Source organism: Aquarana catesbeiana, linkage group LG13 (assembly GCF_042186555.1).
Source record: "Aquarana catesbeiana isolate 2022-GZ linkage group LG13, ASM4218655v1, whole genome shotgun sequence".
Taxonomy (NCBI): Eukaryota; Metazoa; Chordata; class Amphibia; order Anura; family Ranidae; genus Aquarana; species Aquarana catesbeiana.
This window is the reverse complement of record NC_133336.1, coordinates 94,476,031-94,491,752: the sequence shown is the minus strand read 5'-3', so window position 1 is coordinate 94,491,752 and position 15,722 is coordinate 94,476,031. Positions and strand designations below refer to the sequence as shown.

The 15,722-nt window shown below is 41.7% G+C and overlaps 1 protein-coding gene across 1 annotated transcript in view; it reads left to right on the top strand.

Annotated features, from left to right (window-relative positions):
* Nucleotides 1-11,030, top strand: part of BRMS1L (BRMS1 like transcriptional repressor) — a 75,373-nt gene extending 64,343 nt beyond the window's left edge. Inside the window, exons 7-10 of the mRNA XM_073610529.1 lie at nt 7,202-7,266; nt 7,626-7,665; nt 9,097-9,223; nt 10,117-11,030. Coding sequence (XP_073466630.1) covers nt 7,202-7,266; nt 7,626-7,665; nt 9,097-9,223; nt 10,117-10,234 — 350 coding nt within the window. The 3' untranslated portion in view covers nt 10,235-11,030. The remainder of the gene's footprint in view (nt 1-7,201; nt 7,267-7,625; nt 7,666-9,096; nt 9,224-10,116) is intronic.
* Nucleotides 11,031-15,722: the final 4,692 nt, after the last annotated feature.

Sequence of the window (15,722 nt, the reverse complement as noted above, 5' to 3'; positions counted from 1 at the left end):
CCCTGCCGGCGAGCCGTGAGGCTGAAGGGGAAACCCCAGCGGTATGTTATATCGTTTTCTTGAAGCAAAATGAGCAGGGGTTAGAGCAGTCTTCGTTTCTGCAAAGTAATCCAGGAAAGGTCTGGAAATAGCTGGACTTGCGTATTTTCGAAGAGCACTTTCTTTGTGATGCGGGCTTTGCGCATGCTGTCTTCCTTTTAGGGGAAGGAATGGACCCTGCATATGACGTCTCGGGGTCTGGAGGCAGGCCCCGCAGGGTGCGGTTAGCACGGTCCATTTCTATGGGTTTATTTGGGGGGTCCCCCAGAAGGTCGTTAAACAAGAGTTGCAGGGTTTCATGGAGGTCTTCGGGACTCTCTGACTCAGGTAGGCCCCTGATTCGGATGTTATTTCTGCGCCCCTGATTGTCCAAATCTTCAATATGGCGTTGCATGTTCCGGAGCATTAAGTGGTGGTCAGCCCCCTGCACTTGAGTACGATGTACCGCCAGTTTAGTCTCTTGAATTTCCTCCTACGCCATCTCCACCCTCTCAGATAGATGTTTAAGATTGGCATGGATCACTTGGATTTCCGCCCGACAGGCGGATTTAACTTCCTCAATAAGGAGTTTAAAGTCCTCCTTGGTGGGAATGGCTTGAAGGCAGTCTTGCCATGAGGTGGGCTGCTGAAAGCGTGGAGTGTGTCCCATGTGGTGTTGTGGGCTGCGTGGAGGGGAAGATTCCCTTTGGAGTGTAGGGGGGAGTGCGGGTTTCCGTGAGTCCCAGAGCTGCAGCTGGGGATCCCGCAAATCTCCCCATGAAGGCCTCTGTGTATGAGGAGGGTGGCCCATCTTCCAGGACATCCATAGGGGTCAGATTCGGTGAACTTGCCACCTAAGCATACGATTTTGTCTGGCATGTCCCCTGTTCTGTAGGCCTGGGGGCACTATGGCGGGCGTGCCTCTGCGGTTGAGGGGAGTCAGGGGGGGGACCAAACACTGGTTGGGGAATGCATCCTCCATATTGTGCCTCTGAAACATGTCCATGATCCCATATTCCCTCTGGATCTGGCAGTGGGGGGAAATCACTAGGTTGCAGTGAGGAGGTAGGAGAGACCGTTCCTCCCAGGGATAGGGATGGATCTGACAGCGAGCGCAGCAGCTGCGGAAAGGCCTCTGAACACTGCGTGTAAGAGACTGCAGTGGGGCCTTGTGAAGTGTCCCGGGGTGCGCTCTGAGGCTTCCCTTGTGCTGGGAGAGGTGGGGATGGACTCACCGCTGCAGATCCCCTGCTCATCGGTCCCTCTGTCTCCCGCTCCAGATCCGCTGCACGCTGGGGTGATGGAGGCGTTGCCGAGCAACGCTGTAGCGATGGCCTCGTGGAAGAGGTGGGGGCCATCAGCGCCATCTTGTCCCGCCCGTGCTCAGACATGGAGGGCGTTTTAAAGTACTTGTGGAGGGTTGTAGTGGAGCCGGATGGCGGCTGGGACGATCCCCTGGGCTTGGAGGATCTAGTTCTCCTTCTGCCTCCCATATAATGTAGCTGAAAATCCCCCTTTCAGACCTTAAAGCTGTGGGCTAGTGGAGAGCTGGGAGTTCAAGCGTCCATGCAGGGCAGCTTCCGGTCATGCCCCCCCGGTGGCCCTTTTTCAAAGACTGATTGCTTCATGCTCTTTGGTGTAGGCCTTTTGTGCAAGGTGTAGCATGCATTGCTTTCCTGGCTATGACTTTCCAGGACCTCACCTTGGTACTTTTGATATTGCTGAAATCTCCATTTAAACCCATCCAGGATATTCATTTAGTCCTCCTGACTTGGAAGGCTATTTTTCTGGTTGCCATTATTTTGGCTACAAGAGTTTCAGAATTGGCTTTCCTTTCGGGAACCATTCCTGGTGCTCCATCGTTGCAAGGTGGTTTTACAGTCTTCACCATCCTTTGTCTAAGATGTGTGTGTTTTTTTTTCACATATTCCCTCCTAACCAGGACATTGTGGTTTTGTCCTCTTTGTGTACTAAGCCTTCGATGCCAGGGACTTCACTCCTTGAATGTGGTTTGTGTGATTAGGTGGTCCAGAATTGCTTGCAATCTGCCCTGGGACCCTCTCCTCAAAAATGTATATTTTGTTTTTAAGATGTTACTGTAAAAGTGAAAATCCTACCCATATATTTTGGGGTATTCATTAGTTAATGAAATTTCAATTTTGGATTTTCAACTGCAAGAACCAATCTAGGGAATGTTGCAGATCTGTTTTTATGGAAAATGGTTCCATCCGGCTTGTTAAACCTCTTGTTAAATATAAGTGCGCGCACAATTTTCCTCCTACTAGAGATTATTTTTCCATATTTAACTTTGTGCATTTTTCCTCTACTGCTGGTTTTCATACAAATCTGTGATGCACCATTTTAAATGAAATGTGTTTTATTTTTTTATTTTTTTTGGCTTGATAATCACTTAATAGTCTAAAATATGTGGCTGCTGGTGGTCAGATCCTGCCAAAAATGGCCTCCTTAGACATTGGACACAGTGTCCATTCACTGCCATCATAACTAATTATCTTCTTATTCTAGTAAAGCCTTTCAAACCATTGATTTGCATGCATTTCCCCTACTGTAAATTACATCGGCCCACACGAGCAGATTAAGTACTTTCGTCCATGATTATGTTTTGAGTGGAAAGCTTGTAGAGTTGAAAGATCTACTTTGTGATAACCAAGCAGGAATGCCTGGCTCACAATAGTCTTATGATCCCGAAATACAAATGGTGTGTGCCAAGAAATGCTACAGATTATTTAAATTTGAGGCACAGAGCGGAAAAAAATAACTATTGTGTCCTTGGAACATAACATAACAAGCCTTTGACAATTTTTTTTTTTTTTTCCTTGAAGGTTGCCACAACCCTTATTTTAAAGGGAAACGCTGTCTGACAGGGAATCTGTTTGTATGCACCCTTTCAAATGGGGCCCTGTGGTGTTATTTTTTTTATTTTTGTGCTGTAAAACAATGTAGATTACTGTGGAGGGCTACATTTATATGTGAGGAATCAACTGGCACGTGCAGATTAGTACAGAATGACAATGACCTCACACTACCAATATCCAAATCGTTAAAAAGCTGAGCCACTTCAAAGGGTGGTCAAAGATACCTCCGCTCTTACAAGCGTTGCAGTAAATTAATAAAATTCAGAACACAACCCATGCCACTAGGAGCGATATTGTCATCCCAAAAAATTGTCAAGATAAATGACACCAAATTATAACCCATATATTTTGATTTATTTTTTTGACAAAAAAATTTTCATAAAAGAATTGGTGTGATGTTTTGTGTGCTAGTTTCTGAGCGTAATAGGTCTCCAACCACACAACATTCACCAAACCTATATCATAAATATAGCATGGTTTCCATGAGCCACAGATTTTATAGTCCATTGATAATGGCAAAGGTTCTTCTCATGCCGCTTTATCTTTGACTCTTCTTCAGAAGGGGGGGGGGGGGGGGGGAGAGTATTGTCATAAATGTCATCAGAAACTCATACCTGCACAGTGTCTACGCATGGCCCCAAACTGTCTCTAGGGCTCCACATGGGGTTTAACCCTTTCGATGCGAGGCCTTGTGCTCCATTTTTACCCTCCGGTGGCCAGACCATTTTTGTAATTTTTCCTTTGCTCTATTATTTTCACTAATAGCTTTCAAAGTTTGTAAAAGACCCCCCCCCCCCCCCCCCCCGACCATATATTTTCTGAAAGCACATGACCAGTAGAATAAAAAGAAGGTGCTACTGATTTCTAAGGTCCCACAATATTTGCGCAAATGTTTATCAAAACAATATTTTTACTAAAAATCCACTAAAATCATGATTAGCAGATGAATACCTAGCAAATTTTACAAAATTCCTACTAACCTTAACCTGTATAGAGTTAATAAAAAACATTTGTGATTTTTTAATTTTGCACAGGGATGTACAGGTGCATCCCTGTACAGGCAGTCCCATTTATGTCAATTGGGATGCAACGGCTGCGCAGGCACCCCATACCAGACAGTGTGAGCGCAGGGTCATGCATGCGGACCTACATTGATGTAAAATTGGGAGTAATGGCTCTGTTCATGCAGGTGCTACATCCCAAATTACATCAATGGGACGGCCTGCACAGAGATGCATGGAGCACCTGTGCGGCCCCATAAAGGTATGCTGTGTATGCCCTGTGTGAACAAGGTCTTTAGGCCCCTTTCACACAAGCAGACCGATCAGGTCTGCACCTGTTGCCGGCTAATGAGGGTAGCGGGTCTGCTGGGGGGGGGTCGGATCGGGTGGGGGGGTGAAGGGGGAAGTAGTTCTAAGTAAAAGTTGGAGGTGGAGAGCCAGGGGACAGCGTGGCGGCGGTCACATTAGAGTGTTAATAACTCTGATCAGCAGGTTGTAATCCACTGATCAGTTATAGAATTGTTAAACAGAGTCTGCTGAATAATTGTGTGTGTGTGTGTGTGTGTGTATATGTATGTATATTAGATATTGATATGTATGTATGTATGTGTGTGTGTGTATGTATGTATGTATATATATATATATATATATATATATATATATATATATATATATATATATATATATATATATATATATATATATATATATATATATATATATAAATAGTGGAACCTCGGATTGCGGTTAACTAGCGATTCACAATATGAGCACTGTATTTTTAAAAATTGTAACGCAGTTTGCAGGTGTTGTCTCGCAAAACAAGCACGAATCAGGCCAAAGCGGTGTGCAGTAACGCTTTTGGCCTGAGGTGGGGGGGCGCCAGAGCTGAAAGTCACGTTCGCAAATGCACGGAATGGCCCGAGTACAGCACATCTGACCTCGGCTATTCTCGGGTAGGAAGTCTCTCCCGAGGTTTGCCGAGGTCCGCTGAAGTGTCCTCTGGCCTTTTCGGCTGTTTCCGAGGCTCTCTGGCGCCCCCCTCCCCTCCCGGCCTCTGGCCGCATGCGGTATTGCATCCCATTGAAGTCAATGCGGAAAGAATTATTTTCGTTTCCATTGACTTCAATGGGAAAACTCGCTTTGATATGCGAGTACTTGGGATTACGAGCATACTCCTGGAACAGATTATGCTGTAATCCGAGGTTCCACTGTATGTGTATGTGTATATGTGTGTGTGTATATCTCTATATCTCAATATCTCATTGAAATGACCATAAGTCTTTAGGAGAGGGAGATATGAGGTCTGTACAGACTTGGCTACCTGCGGGCACTTTTTAGGTCTGCACAGCGTAAGGACATGACAGTGAAAGGGTTAAAACCCATAGTACCCACAAGCCGTACAGAATGGTAGGAAGAAACAGATTACTTCACTAATGTTTACCAGATACGATAATGTGGTTATGTGACTCATTTGCATAAATTATCGCATGTGGTAAATTAAGAACAATTCATCATTTACCTCAAAATTAAAAATGTGTCAGTAAATATTGTTTTAAAGCGATAAAACAATGAGTTTAAATACAGATAAATCGAACAAATACCGCATTCGGTAATTAACGCCAAATTCTTAAGTGAATTGCACTTTCACAGCTGTTTTACTGCAGGCGTTATTTTACTGCATTTTTTTGGTCGTTCTTTTTTGCTTAGTGAATTGACCCCAAAGCCTTCAACAATATTAAAATGCATACCAAAAAAAAAATCTAATAGGCAGTGCACATATCCAACAAAAATAAAAGTATAAATCAAACTTCAATAGGTATATACAGTATACTGTTCAAAAATGTATACAAAGCTTTAATGGGTGTATAAAACCCTCATACAACTTATTTCATGCATATATGATTTGAATTAGCTTAGTCACACCAGTTTGTATAGGAGTAAGCTTGGTATTTACAAAAACATAAAGATGTGTGTTTTTCGGTCTTTACGAGATTAAGCACAGTTGCCTGCTGATGGCTCTGCCTCGTAAATTCCCCCCTTCCTTGACCCACTCCCACCACCCCAGCCTTGCCCATTCTGTAATGGCTTTGTGCTTGTTGGTTTATTATGAGTTGTTTGTAATATGATTCTCTTGTCTCTAAGGTAGAATTGGCCTTTTATTTCTGGGGGATTATTGTAATATTTGGTATATAAAAAGGGCAAACAGAAGGGTGGGGTGGGACAGCTGACATAAAATCAGATGATCGTAGAATTTACATGTCGGTTTTTTTTTTTTCCCCCATATTAAATCTTTATTAGGAGAGGAGGGGCAGCGATGTTATGACCTTTACCTCCTTCAATAAGGTATTCTCTGAATGGTGGCAGTGAAGAGCGAGTAAACCCCCCCCCCCCCCCCCACGATTGGTCCACAGAGGGAAATTGCTTGGCACAGGACCCGGAAGATCTTGGCTCACTCTAGTAGCACTGCCTGTTACCTTCCCCAGAGGCTCCCCTTAGATATGAGATATGCATACTTACATTAGTCCGAGCTGAACCAACGGAGGTATGCAATATAGCTCATACCTGGAGTTTTAACCACCTCCCACCCGCTGTTTGTCAAAGGTGACGTCTTGCGGGGAGCACAGTAAAGTGCCGATGACGAGGCTCTTTACCCATGTGATCTGTGTCCAATTACAGCTGATCACATGTAAACAAGGAAATGCCGGTTATCGGCTTTTCTTGACTTGCACTGACAGCGTGTGAGGAGAGATCTGCACATATAATAACTGTACTGATTATCAGTGCTGCCCTAACAGTGCCCAGCAGTGCTGCCTATTAGTTCCACCTCTTTAGCGCACATCAGTGAGGGAGAAAAATTACTTATTTACAAAATTAAGAAACTTTTTTTTTTTTTTACTTTCAGACTTTTTTTTTCACAAAAAATAAAAAAAAACCAGTGGTGATTAAATACCACCAAAAGAAAGCTCTATCTCAAAAAAAAAAAATGGTCTGGGCAGGAAGAGGTGAAAGTGCCCAGTATGCAAGTAGGTAATATGTGAATGTGGGTTTGTATGTTCCTCCATGTGTGAGAAGTGGCCTTTTAATATATCCAGCATGTTATTTGTTCATAAACTTACAATAAATCATGATCCTTTGTGTTTTTTTTTAAATATTTTTTTTTTTTTTTTTTTTTTGCAAGTAAAGGGAAAAGCAAAAGTTTATTGCTGATAAAGATGTTGCCACTTATTGCTATGACTGAATGATGGAATGTATGTTACTGACAAAAGCTGTAACAGGTCTGTGTACAGTCCTTATCTATACCACGTCCATATATTGTTTACATGTTACAAGATCTGGATATACTTGAAGATTGGACTACAATCAGAAAGGTAAGGTTTTCTGAGAGATGTTTCTGTTTTGAGCCTAGGTTCACACTGCTGCGGGATGGAAATTGTGCGAGTTCAGCTGAATTTGCACAATTTAGCACCCGCATGTCAGTCCGACTTCAGGCGCGATTTCAGAGACATCTATGTGAGTTCCTGCACAGATGTCTATTGAAATTGCACCCGAAGTCGTCAAAAGTAGTACAGAAACTACTTTTGGGAACTGGTGTGGCATTGCATTGATTCGGATAGTGCCACTGCTGGCAATAGCAACAGATTTGACATGTCAAATCGCATCAATGTGAACCTGGGCTAAAGATTTTTTTCTCAAAGATTTCTATTAAGTCATTCTTATTGTTACATAGGCAATGGCAACACTGGGTCCTCATCGAGTAAAGCCAGAAGGTAAGAATTATTAGTAGAAGTTTTGTTTTATAGACTGTCTTTTCCCAAGAGCTTTGTGTTCCCAAATTTAAAATGCTCATCAAATGCAAACCAGCATTTTCCCAATGATTTCTTTTGTAGTAGTGTAAACGACCGTTTAGAAACTGTGATTGACTTGCTTTGTATTGCGTTGTGTTTCCTTTGACGCAGCAGGTCCTACTAAAGCAGACAATCGCATGGGCACTGTACAGCAGTGCACGCATCACGCTGCTGTACAGCAACATGAATTAAGTGTACTTTTGTGTACTTCAAATAGTTTGTGCAAAAAAAAATAAAAAAGTGTGTGATGTGCTGAATCACGCACTACACTGCCCACTACTGCCGTTAGTAATGGACAGCTGCTGGAAATTTAAAGTGATATGGCAGCTGTCTATTCCTTTGTGAACAGGCTCTGATACACTGAGCAATTCATAGCAGTAGAGACATGTAATGTCTCCTCTACAATAAAACTCCCCTTACCTGCCTGCTTGCAGCAAACTCCAGATTGTAAACTGAACTGTGCTTGTGTAGCTCAATTTAGAGCAGCTGGGCTGATCCTGTGTGCCAGCATGACTAGCACATGTGCAGGAGTGAAGACGTTCCACGCCAGCCGATGAAGATAGCCAAAACCCAGCACACAGGAGAAGATGCTGTCAAGGGAGCATTGGGATGCTGATGTAGTATTTACTTATTTTGTTTTTTGTTTTTTTTTTAGCTTGATCAATTGTTTTAGAACCATTTTGCATAGCCTTTCTTTAAGCAAATCTGCATGTACATGTACCTAGTAAAAAAAAACACATTATGGCCACTAAATAGTACTCAGGTGCTCATGAAATGCATATGTCTTTGTAAAAAGAAATACAATGCGACACTTCTAGAGAGCACTAGAGGGAATTATCAAATGTATTCAATGGCTTAAAGAACATTATTTTTTGCACAGAAAAAATGTACACACAGACATGCTAGACGAATGGCTATGCAACTTAGACTTATGCAGATCAAAGAGCATCCTTTTGATATGCTATGAAAGAACCAGAGTGTGTGGCAATAAATGATTGCTACATTGTACACTGCACATGATCTGCTAGTGCCAGTTTGCAAAGAAGCAGCTATATCTCCATCTGTGATACTAAACAAGTCCTTGCTGTTGGTTTCCAATGTGGTCAGGGAGCTGCAGAAGAGGATGTACCACACATGCTCAGAGCATTTAGATGACATTTTTTATGGGCTTGTGTGGCACATTCTAAGTCCGAACTCCAGCCATTAGCACTTTGGTTTTAATCTGTGTTGTATTAGGGAGAGTCTTGATGACATTTTTATGGGTGCGAAAGTGAGGGGAAATCCAACATTTGACAGTTGTCACTAAAACTAAAGGACAATCTCCTGTTTATGTCAATTTTATCATGTTTTTAGTTACAGTAAAGATGGAAAAACATCAGCATGCGGCAAGATCAGAGGATGGTAGGCTGCATTATGATGGAGAGTGGTACGGGCGAGGGCAGGCGATTTGTATAGACAAGAAAGATGAGTACCCAACCAGGTAAGTATTTTGCTGTTAGTCATGAACTTTTGACCAGGATTACTTTATCGGCTGAACTAACTGCCCTAGATGGGCAGCGTTATATATAATTATTTTTATTATTTCTCGTAATGAAAATGTATTTCTGCTGACAAGTTTTGTGTAAAGCCTACTCACTACTTCAGCGCTCTTGCTGTCTTGTCACTCCTTCCTTGCAGTCACAACTAAAATACTTGGCGTCAGATCTCTGGCATGTGAGAGTACCTGAGCCTAATCCCTTACTATTGGGACAGTTTAAATGTATGTTTGATTCATGTCTTTAGTTGTGTACCTATACTTCAACTTTAAAGCCCAAGTTTAGCTAAAAACAAAAACGTAAAAATCAGCACAAGGGACATAACCTACAGTTAGTAAGATGTGTCCCTTGTCTCGATTCTTCTATTTTCAGTAGAAATCTTCCTGTCCTATCTCCCCTTAGCAAAGCCCTGCTGCTGTAATAATCTTCCAGTGTTGTGGGGGTTAATACAGCTAAGTTGATGTTAGGAGCTGGACTATGCCCTCCCTATCCTGCCAGATCCGCCAGTCATAGAAGCCCTAATACAGCTTCTAATAATGAACGGCTTCTATAAAGGGCAGGCATAGTTAGGCTCTCTTGATGAGAGCTCCTGAAAGCTCTTTAACTGTATTAACCCCTGCCACACCAGAAGATTGTGGGGGGTAGGACATAAGGTTTTCACTGAAAGAAGAATCAACTCAAGGGACACATCATACTAACTGCAAGTTGTGTCCCTTGTGCTGATTTTTTTTTTTTTTTTTTTTTTTAAAGCTAAACTTGGGCTTTAAGCAATCACTAGTTTATATATGCACTTTGAATTATTGGTGTAGCTTCTAAAACCTTTTATTTTACCTTGCAGTGCTGTCATCACATCTATAAATAGCGATGAGGTTTGGTTTAAAAGACAAGATGGCAGCAAATCCAAACTTTACATTTCTCAGCTTCAAAAAGGGAAGTATAGCATCAAGCACATCTGACTACCTGAATACATGGGAATCAATACAAGACCTTTTGAGGATCAAAACTGTGCCAAGTCATGGGAAGTCTGTTGACCTGCTCTTATGACTATTTCAAGTATTATCAGGAATGTGTATGTGAGCATGTAGTGTGTGATTTCATGACTGTGTGAATCTGTACGTACAGTATTGTGTACACAATCTCAAGATAATCATTTATGGGTAAATATATTTGTGCATATCATGGATACAATGTCTGAAATACCTCCTGACCTCAGTGAGCAATGTACATTTTACATATGAGTAGTCTGCATAAGGATGTCTAAAGGTACTCCTAGATGTTACGTGCCATGGTGTAATGCTAGGCAGCTCTTGTATGGTGTTGTTTTTTTTTTTTTTTTAATCTTTTCAGAGGATGCAAGATCATTATAAATGGCTGCAACCTCTGGTCACTGATCTGGAAGAAAAGTTGGTCAGACAGCCAGACTGGACATTTTTTTTGGCCAGTTTTCTGATCCAAAAATTGATAAGCTTGGTTTGACATTTTAGTCTATGTATGGATTCTAAGATATCTTCTAAAAGACTGAAAGAACGGCATAGGAAGGTTTTTAGGTAATGAATGACTTGCAACTGACTTTTTTGTGAATTCTAGGCTTCCTACAGGAACTGCGTTCAACTGATAAAACTAGTAGAAGGTGCCCATATTGATATTTAGTCACACTGGGAAGCCAATGTAACAAATGTGCTGTAATATTCGGTTTTAAACCAGATTTAATATATGCTTTTTTTTTTTTTTTTTTTTACATTTTTTCACAAAGCTCAACACTATTATGGCTGTATTAAGGGTCAGTAAACCTAAGTTACAACGATGTATTAATAAGTAATTAATATTTCCAGATGTGTATTAAAAAGGTTCTGGAGCTCATCAGACCTGTAAATTTCCTTCAGAGCCTTTTCCTTCACAGGACTAACAACGTCCTTTTTGCTCTTGATCGACTGCAGGTGGTAAACCTTTAGCTTAACAGGTAAAAGGTATGTACATTTCATGAACACAATGGCAGATACCTCATGTTGTGTATGTAAGTGTTGCTTGTACTTTAGGTTTACAGATTCTTTATTTCAGCACAATTATGTGAGCGATATAGCTGTACATTCTCTTTACGAATTGGCAGATTCTTTGTTGTGAACTTTATATTTGCCTCAATGTATGTGTGTGTGTGTATATATATATATATATATATATATATATATATATATATATATATATATATATATATATATATATATATATATTTTTTTTTTTTTTTTTTTTTTTTTACCATAAACAGTATATGCCAACATGTCTGTCTGTGTTAATGAAATATTGATTTTAAGTATTCATTTAATTTGATATCCTAGAGTCACTGTTGGATTGTAACTAAATGTTTTTTCAGTGGTCAGTCTGAGACACTATTGTCTAAAGCAGAACTTCTTTTGTAGCAGCCATAATGGCTACTGCCATATCTGTAATTTAAAAAAAAAAAATTCTGTCATTGAATAGATCCATGATTTTTCTTTCAGTAATCCTCATGAAATACAGCTGCCTTCACTGTCAGGGTTGCAACTTCTTTTTTTTTTTTTTTTTTTTTTCAAGCTGCAGTTATTTTCTTAATTTTATATTATGTTATTATTGTGTTAAGGAATTCTACATATGTCCCTGAAGGTATCCAATTCTGTCTGAACTGCTAAATCTGTCTGAATGCTTCCTCCATCTGCTTTCAGTACATGAACTATAATTTATTTTTATTAGTTGTGTTAAGTTTGTCATGTCGCCATAAAAGGTAAACTGATCTGGCATGAAGTCTAGTCACCTAGGGTTGCCTTCATGTAGATTCAGAAATCTTAGAGCACAACGGTAACCACATATAGTCAGGAAGATTTAATCACATGCTTGAACACTGCCTGGTAGTGTTGAAGGCTGGTCTGCCCATGACGTTCCGTTTGGCCCATCGTATGATAGGTAACATCGCTGGCCAGTAGGCAGGTGGGGGAGAAAGGCAGGCTAGCCTTCTCCAGTGCTAGGATTTGCTAAAGCTTGCAGAGCATCTCGCACTAGGTTTTCACGAGACCAGTGTTTCTCTTGAATCATGCATGTAGTATGTGCAGGCACCACAAAATGCATGCTTTAAGTTTACTTTTATTTTTAAATGCTCTTATATAAGCACTCCCATTGTCAACCAGACTTGCAATATTATGTGGAATGTAATAGAAGTTTACTTTTGGCCTAACTTTTTATTTTATTTTTGCTGTTTCCAAAAACTTTCAATATTGACATTTCCAAAAAGATTTGTTTTTATATAAGGACTAATTAATACATTTTATGATGAATATGTTTAGTAAAAAATAAAACCATTTGCATTCCTTGCAGATTTTTGGCATACAGAAAAGCTGGCCATTGTTGCATCTATCATAAATTACAAAAGTAGAGCTGTTTGCATTGATTTTGTGCTTGTTGTGTCCCTGAAGACACACTTTTGTTACTGGGCCATTTGGGCTGGCATCAGGAGTGCTTCTCTAATTTTTATTAGTTGCTGGGTGCCTATTCTGAATCCCCCTTCTCCTGCTGGCTTGCTGTTGATAGCGTTAATACTTTGGGATAGAGTTGCTAATGTCATACCACTGGGTGATGTATCATGCACACACCCCTTTCCCACCACACAGCTAGGAACTGTTGCCCTGCCGCTGTTTCTGCTACAAGAGCCACCTGGAAGTTAAATCCTAGATCTATTTCTACTGCCTACCTGTGGAGACGGTTGGTCACCTCCCTGGCCACTCAGCCCACTGGACTTTAACATCTGCTAGCTCTCCAAGTTCTGTGGGTACCCAACTTGAGCCTGTACATTGAACTCGGCACTTGTGGCTACAACATCTGTCTTTTTAGCTGTACAGGCCAGGGTCTGCCTGTAGCACACCCCTTGTTAGTGCTAATGCACATAGGTTAGATTTATATTGCCTGTTGGTGTTTGGAATATGTCATATCTGTCCTCAGCATTGTCATTGGGCCTGCTCCTGTCTGGAGGAAGTTTTTACTACTGTGACTTTGCATATTTTCCTGCTTATCTCTGACCCTGACTGCAAAGACTGCAACCACATTTGCCACATCTTCCTCTGCAGGTACAGTGCCTGATTTGTCAGCAGCCTTTGTTGCTTCTGAAATTTTGGCTGTGGAAACTTTGCTACTGTACAATTCAAGCCACTGGCTGATGCTTTTCCTGGGGGAGTCAGTCATCTGCTATTACTATGAAATTGAAAGACAGTTCCAGCCCTTATTGATGCACTTTATCACACCCTGGAGACAGAAGATAGGCCTTTCAATGCTACCAGTACTGTCTGGCCTTGGGTCTTACAAGTCCTCTAGGGCCAAACCTTTCCTTTACACTTTGAGTGGTTTCTGTATGAACATTGAGGCACGCTGTCCGTTTTTTACACTTCCCAAACATTTTGTTGTCGCTGTACCCTTTTGATGAGTGATTTTTTTTTTTCCCACTAAATGGTCCATTACAGGTGTGGATCCAGCCATTTCTTGCCTTAACAAGACGCTCACCTTTCTACTTGAGGATGCTAAATCTGCCAATGAGCCTGCCTCTGCATGAAGGTGTGCCTCATCTTTCTGGAATAGGGGAGGGGGCGCGCGCATGTGCTAGCCTTTGCAGGCATTTGGAAGTCTTGCATTTCTGTTGCAAGAGCTGCTGTCCCAGGGTTACACGCTTAAGTTTAATTTTCTACCTCTTCCTCTTTCTCATCTCCAGTCTTTAGGTGCCTCCTCTGTGTCTGGCAGATCTCCCATTGTGCGCTTTCTGGTCTCTTGGAACAAAGAATCATTGTCCCAGTCCCTGCTGTGAAATGTTTACAAGAGTTTAACTCCAAGATGTTCAAGCCCAAAATGGGACATTCCCCACATGCTGGACTTCAAAGCCTTAAATACTTATGCCACGACCACAAATTTTAAACATCATCGATTAAAATCCATTATTGCTTCTCTGCATCAAGGAGACCACCTGGCCTAGATGGGGGGGGGGGGGGGATACTTGTCTGTTTTTTTTTTTTTTTTTTTTTTTTCTCACTTTACCGTGGGACCCCACTGGTTTTTCCAGTCAGCATGTCCTCTGTTCACTAAGGTGATGGTTCTGGTGTGAGCCCCTTACGCTTTTGAAGTATCCGGATCTGTGGGCTTCTGGAGGCGTACGTTGCCTAGTAATAGTCTAGAGGCTTTTACCCAAGGAGTTTTTTCATGGGATAGATCCTTTTTTCTTCCTACAGTTTAGGATGACCATTTGGCCCTTAGTGCCATCAAGGGCTAGATCCCTGCTCCTGCCATTCTTTTCCAGACTATTGGCTTTCTGCTGTTTTGATCAAGGTTTCCCTGGTCAAATCCCCTTGTTGCCTCTGTGGGAACTGAATATGGTGCTTTTAGAAGTCCCAATTTGAATCTGAAAGAAATCCCTCTACCTGGTCTGACTCGCAAAGTTTGTTTATTTTTTTTTCTTTGCTTCTATCTGCTCAAGTGACAGCATTATTTTGAAAGCTTAGGGCTTCCTTCCTCCTTTAGTTGGTCTCTGCATTTCACCTTTGTGACATTTGTCCTTCCCTCTTTGTTACTAGCTCCAGTTCATCCAAATGCGATTTTTCTCTTCACTGTCTAGACATGGTTCAGGGTTTTTGAGTATGTCTCTGTCACTTCTTCTGTCACGTTCTGCAAGACGGCTTTTCTTTGTCTTTGTAAATGGGCCCTGAAAGGACACCTCAGCTTCTCGTTCAATCGTTTCTAGGTGGATCTTCAGTTCACACGGTTTCAAGTTTTAGACATTTTGGCCTTTTCTGATACCAGCTTTAGGGTCTATCGGGTGGCCTCCTAAACTGCTGCTGGAAGTCCCCAATGCCTGATGGGCCTGTTGGGCCTGTTGGCAGTTGTTTGCTGTTGCCCATCCCTAAAATGGCCTGCTTTTGGACATCCTGAAAGTTTTAAGACTTCCTGTGTCCCTCAAAGGACACAAAAATGCAAAGAAAATGTTGCTTGTACTTGCTGTACAATCCTCCTCCTTGTAGTCCATTGAGGGATACAGGTCCCACCCCTCTGGGTTTTTTTATAATGCCCTTTGTGCTGCTGTGTTAGAAAACTAAGGTATGTTGATATTAGGAGGGTTTCTGACGAGGGCTGGCCTACATATTTTTTGTTTACCCAAGTCTAAATTGTCTTAAGGTGACAATATAAACCAAGATTTTAAGACCTGTGTCCTGTAAACTCCAATAAAAGAAACTGGTGAGTACCAAGACTTAAAGCGGAGTTCCACTTTAAAAAAAAAAAAGTCAGCAGCTACAAATACTGCAACTGCTGACTTTTAATAATCGGACACTTACCTGTCCCAGGGTCCAGCGATACGGGGTATGAAGCCCCGCTCGTCTCCCCCCTCCGCTCGGCATTGTAACTGTGGGCGCCCAGCTGTGGCTTCACAGCCGGGCTCCCACTGCG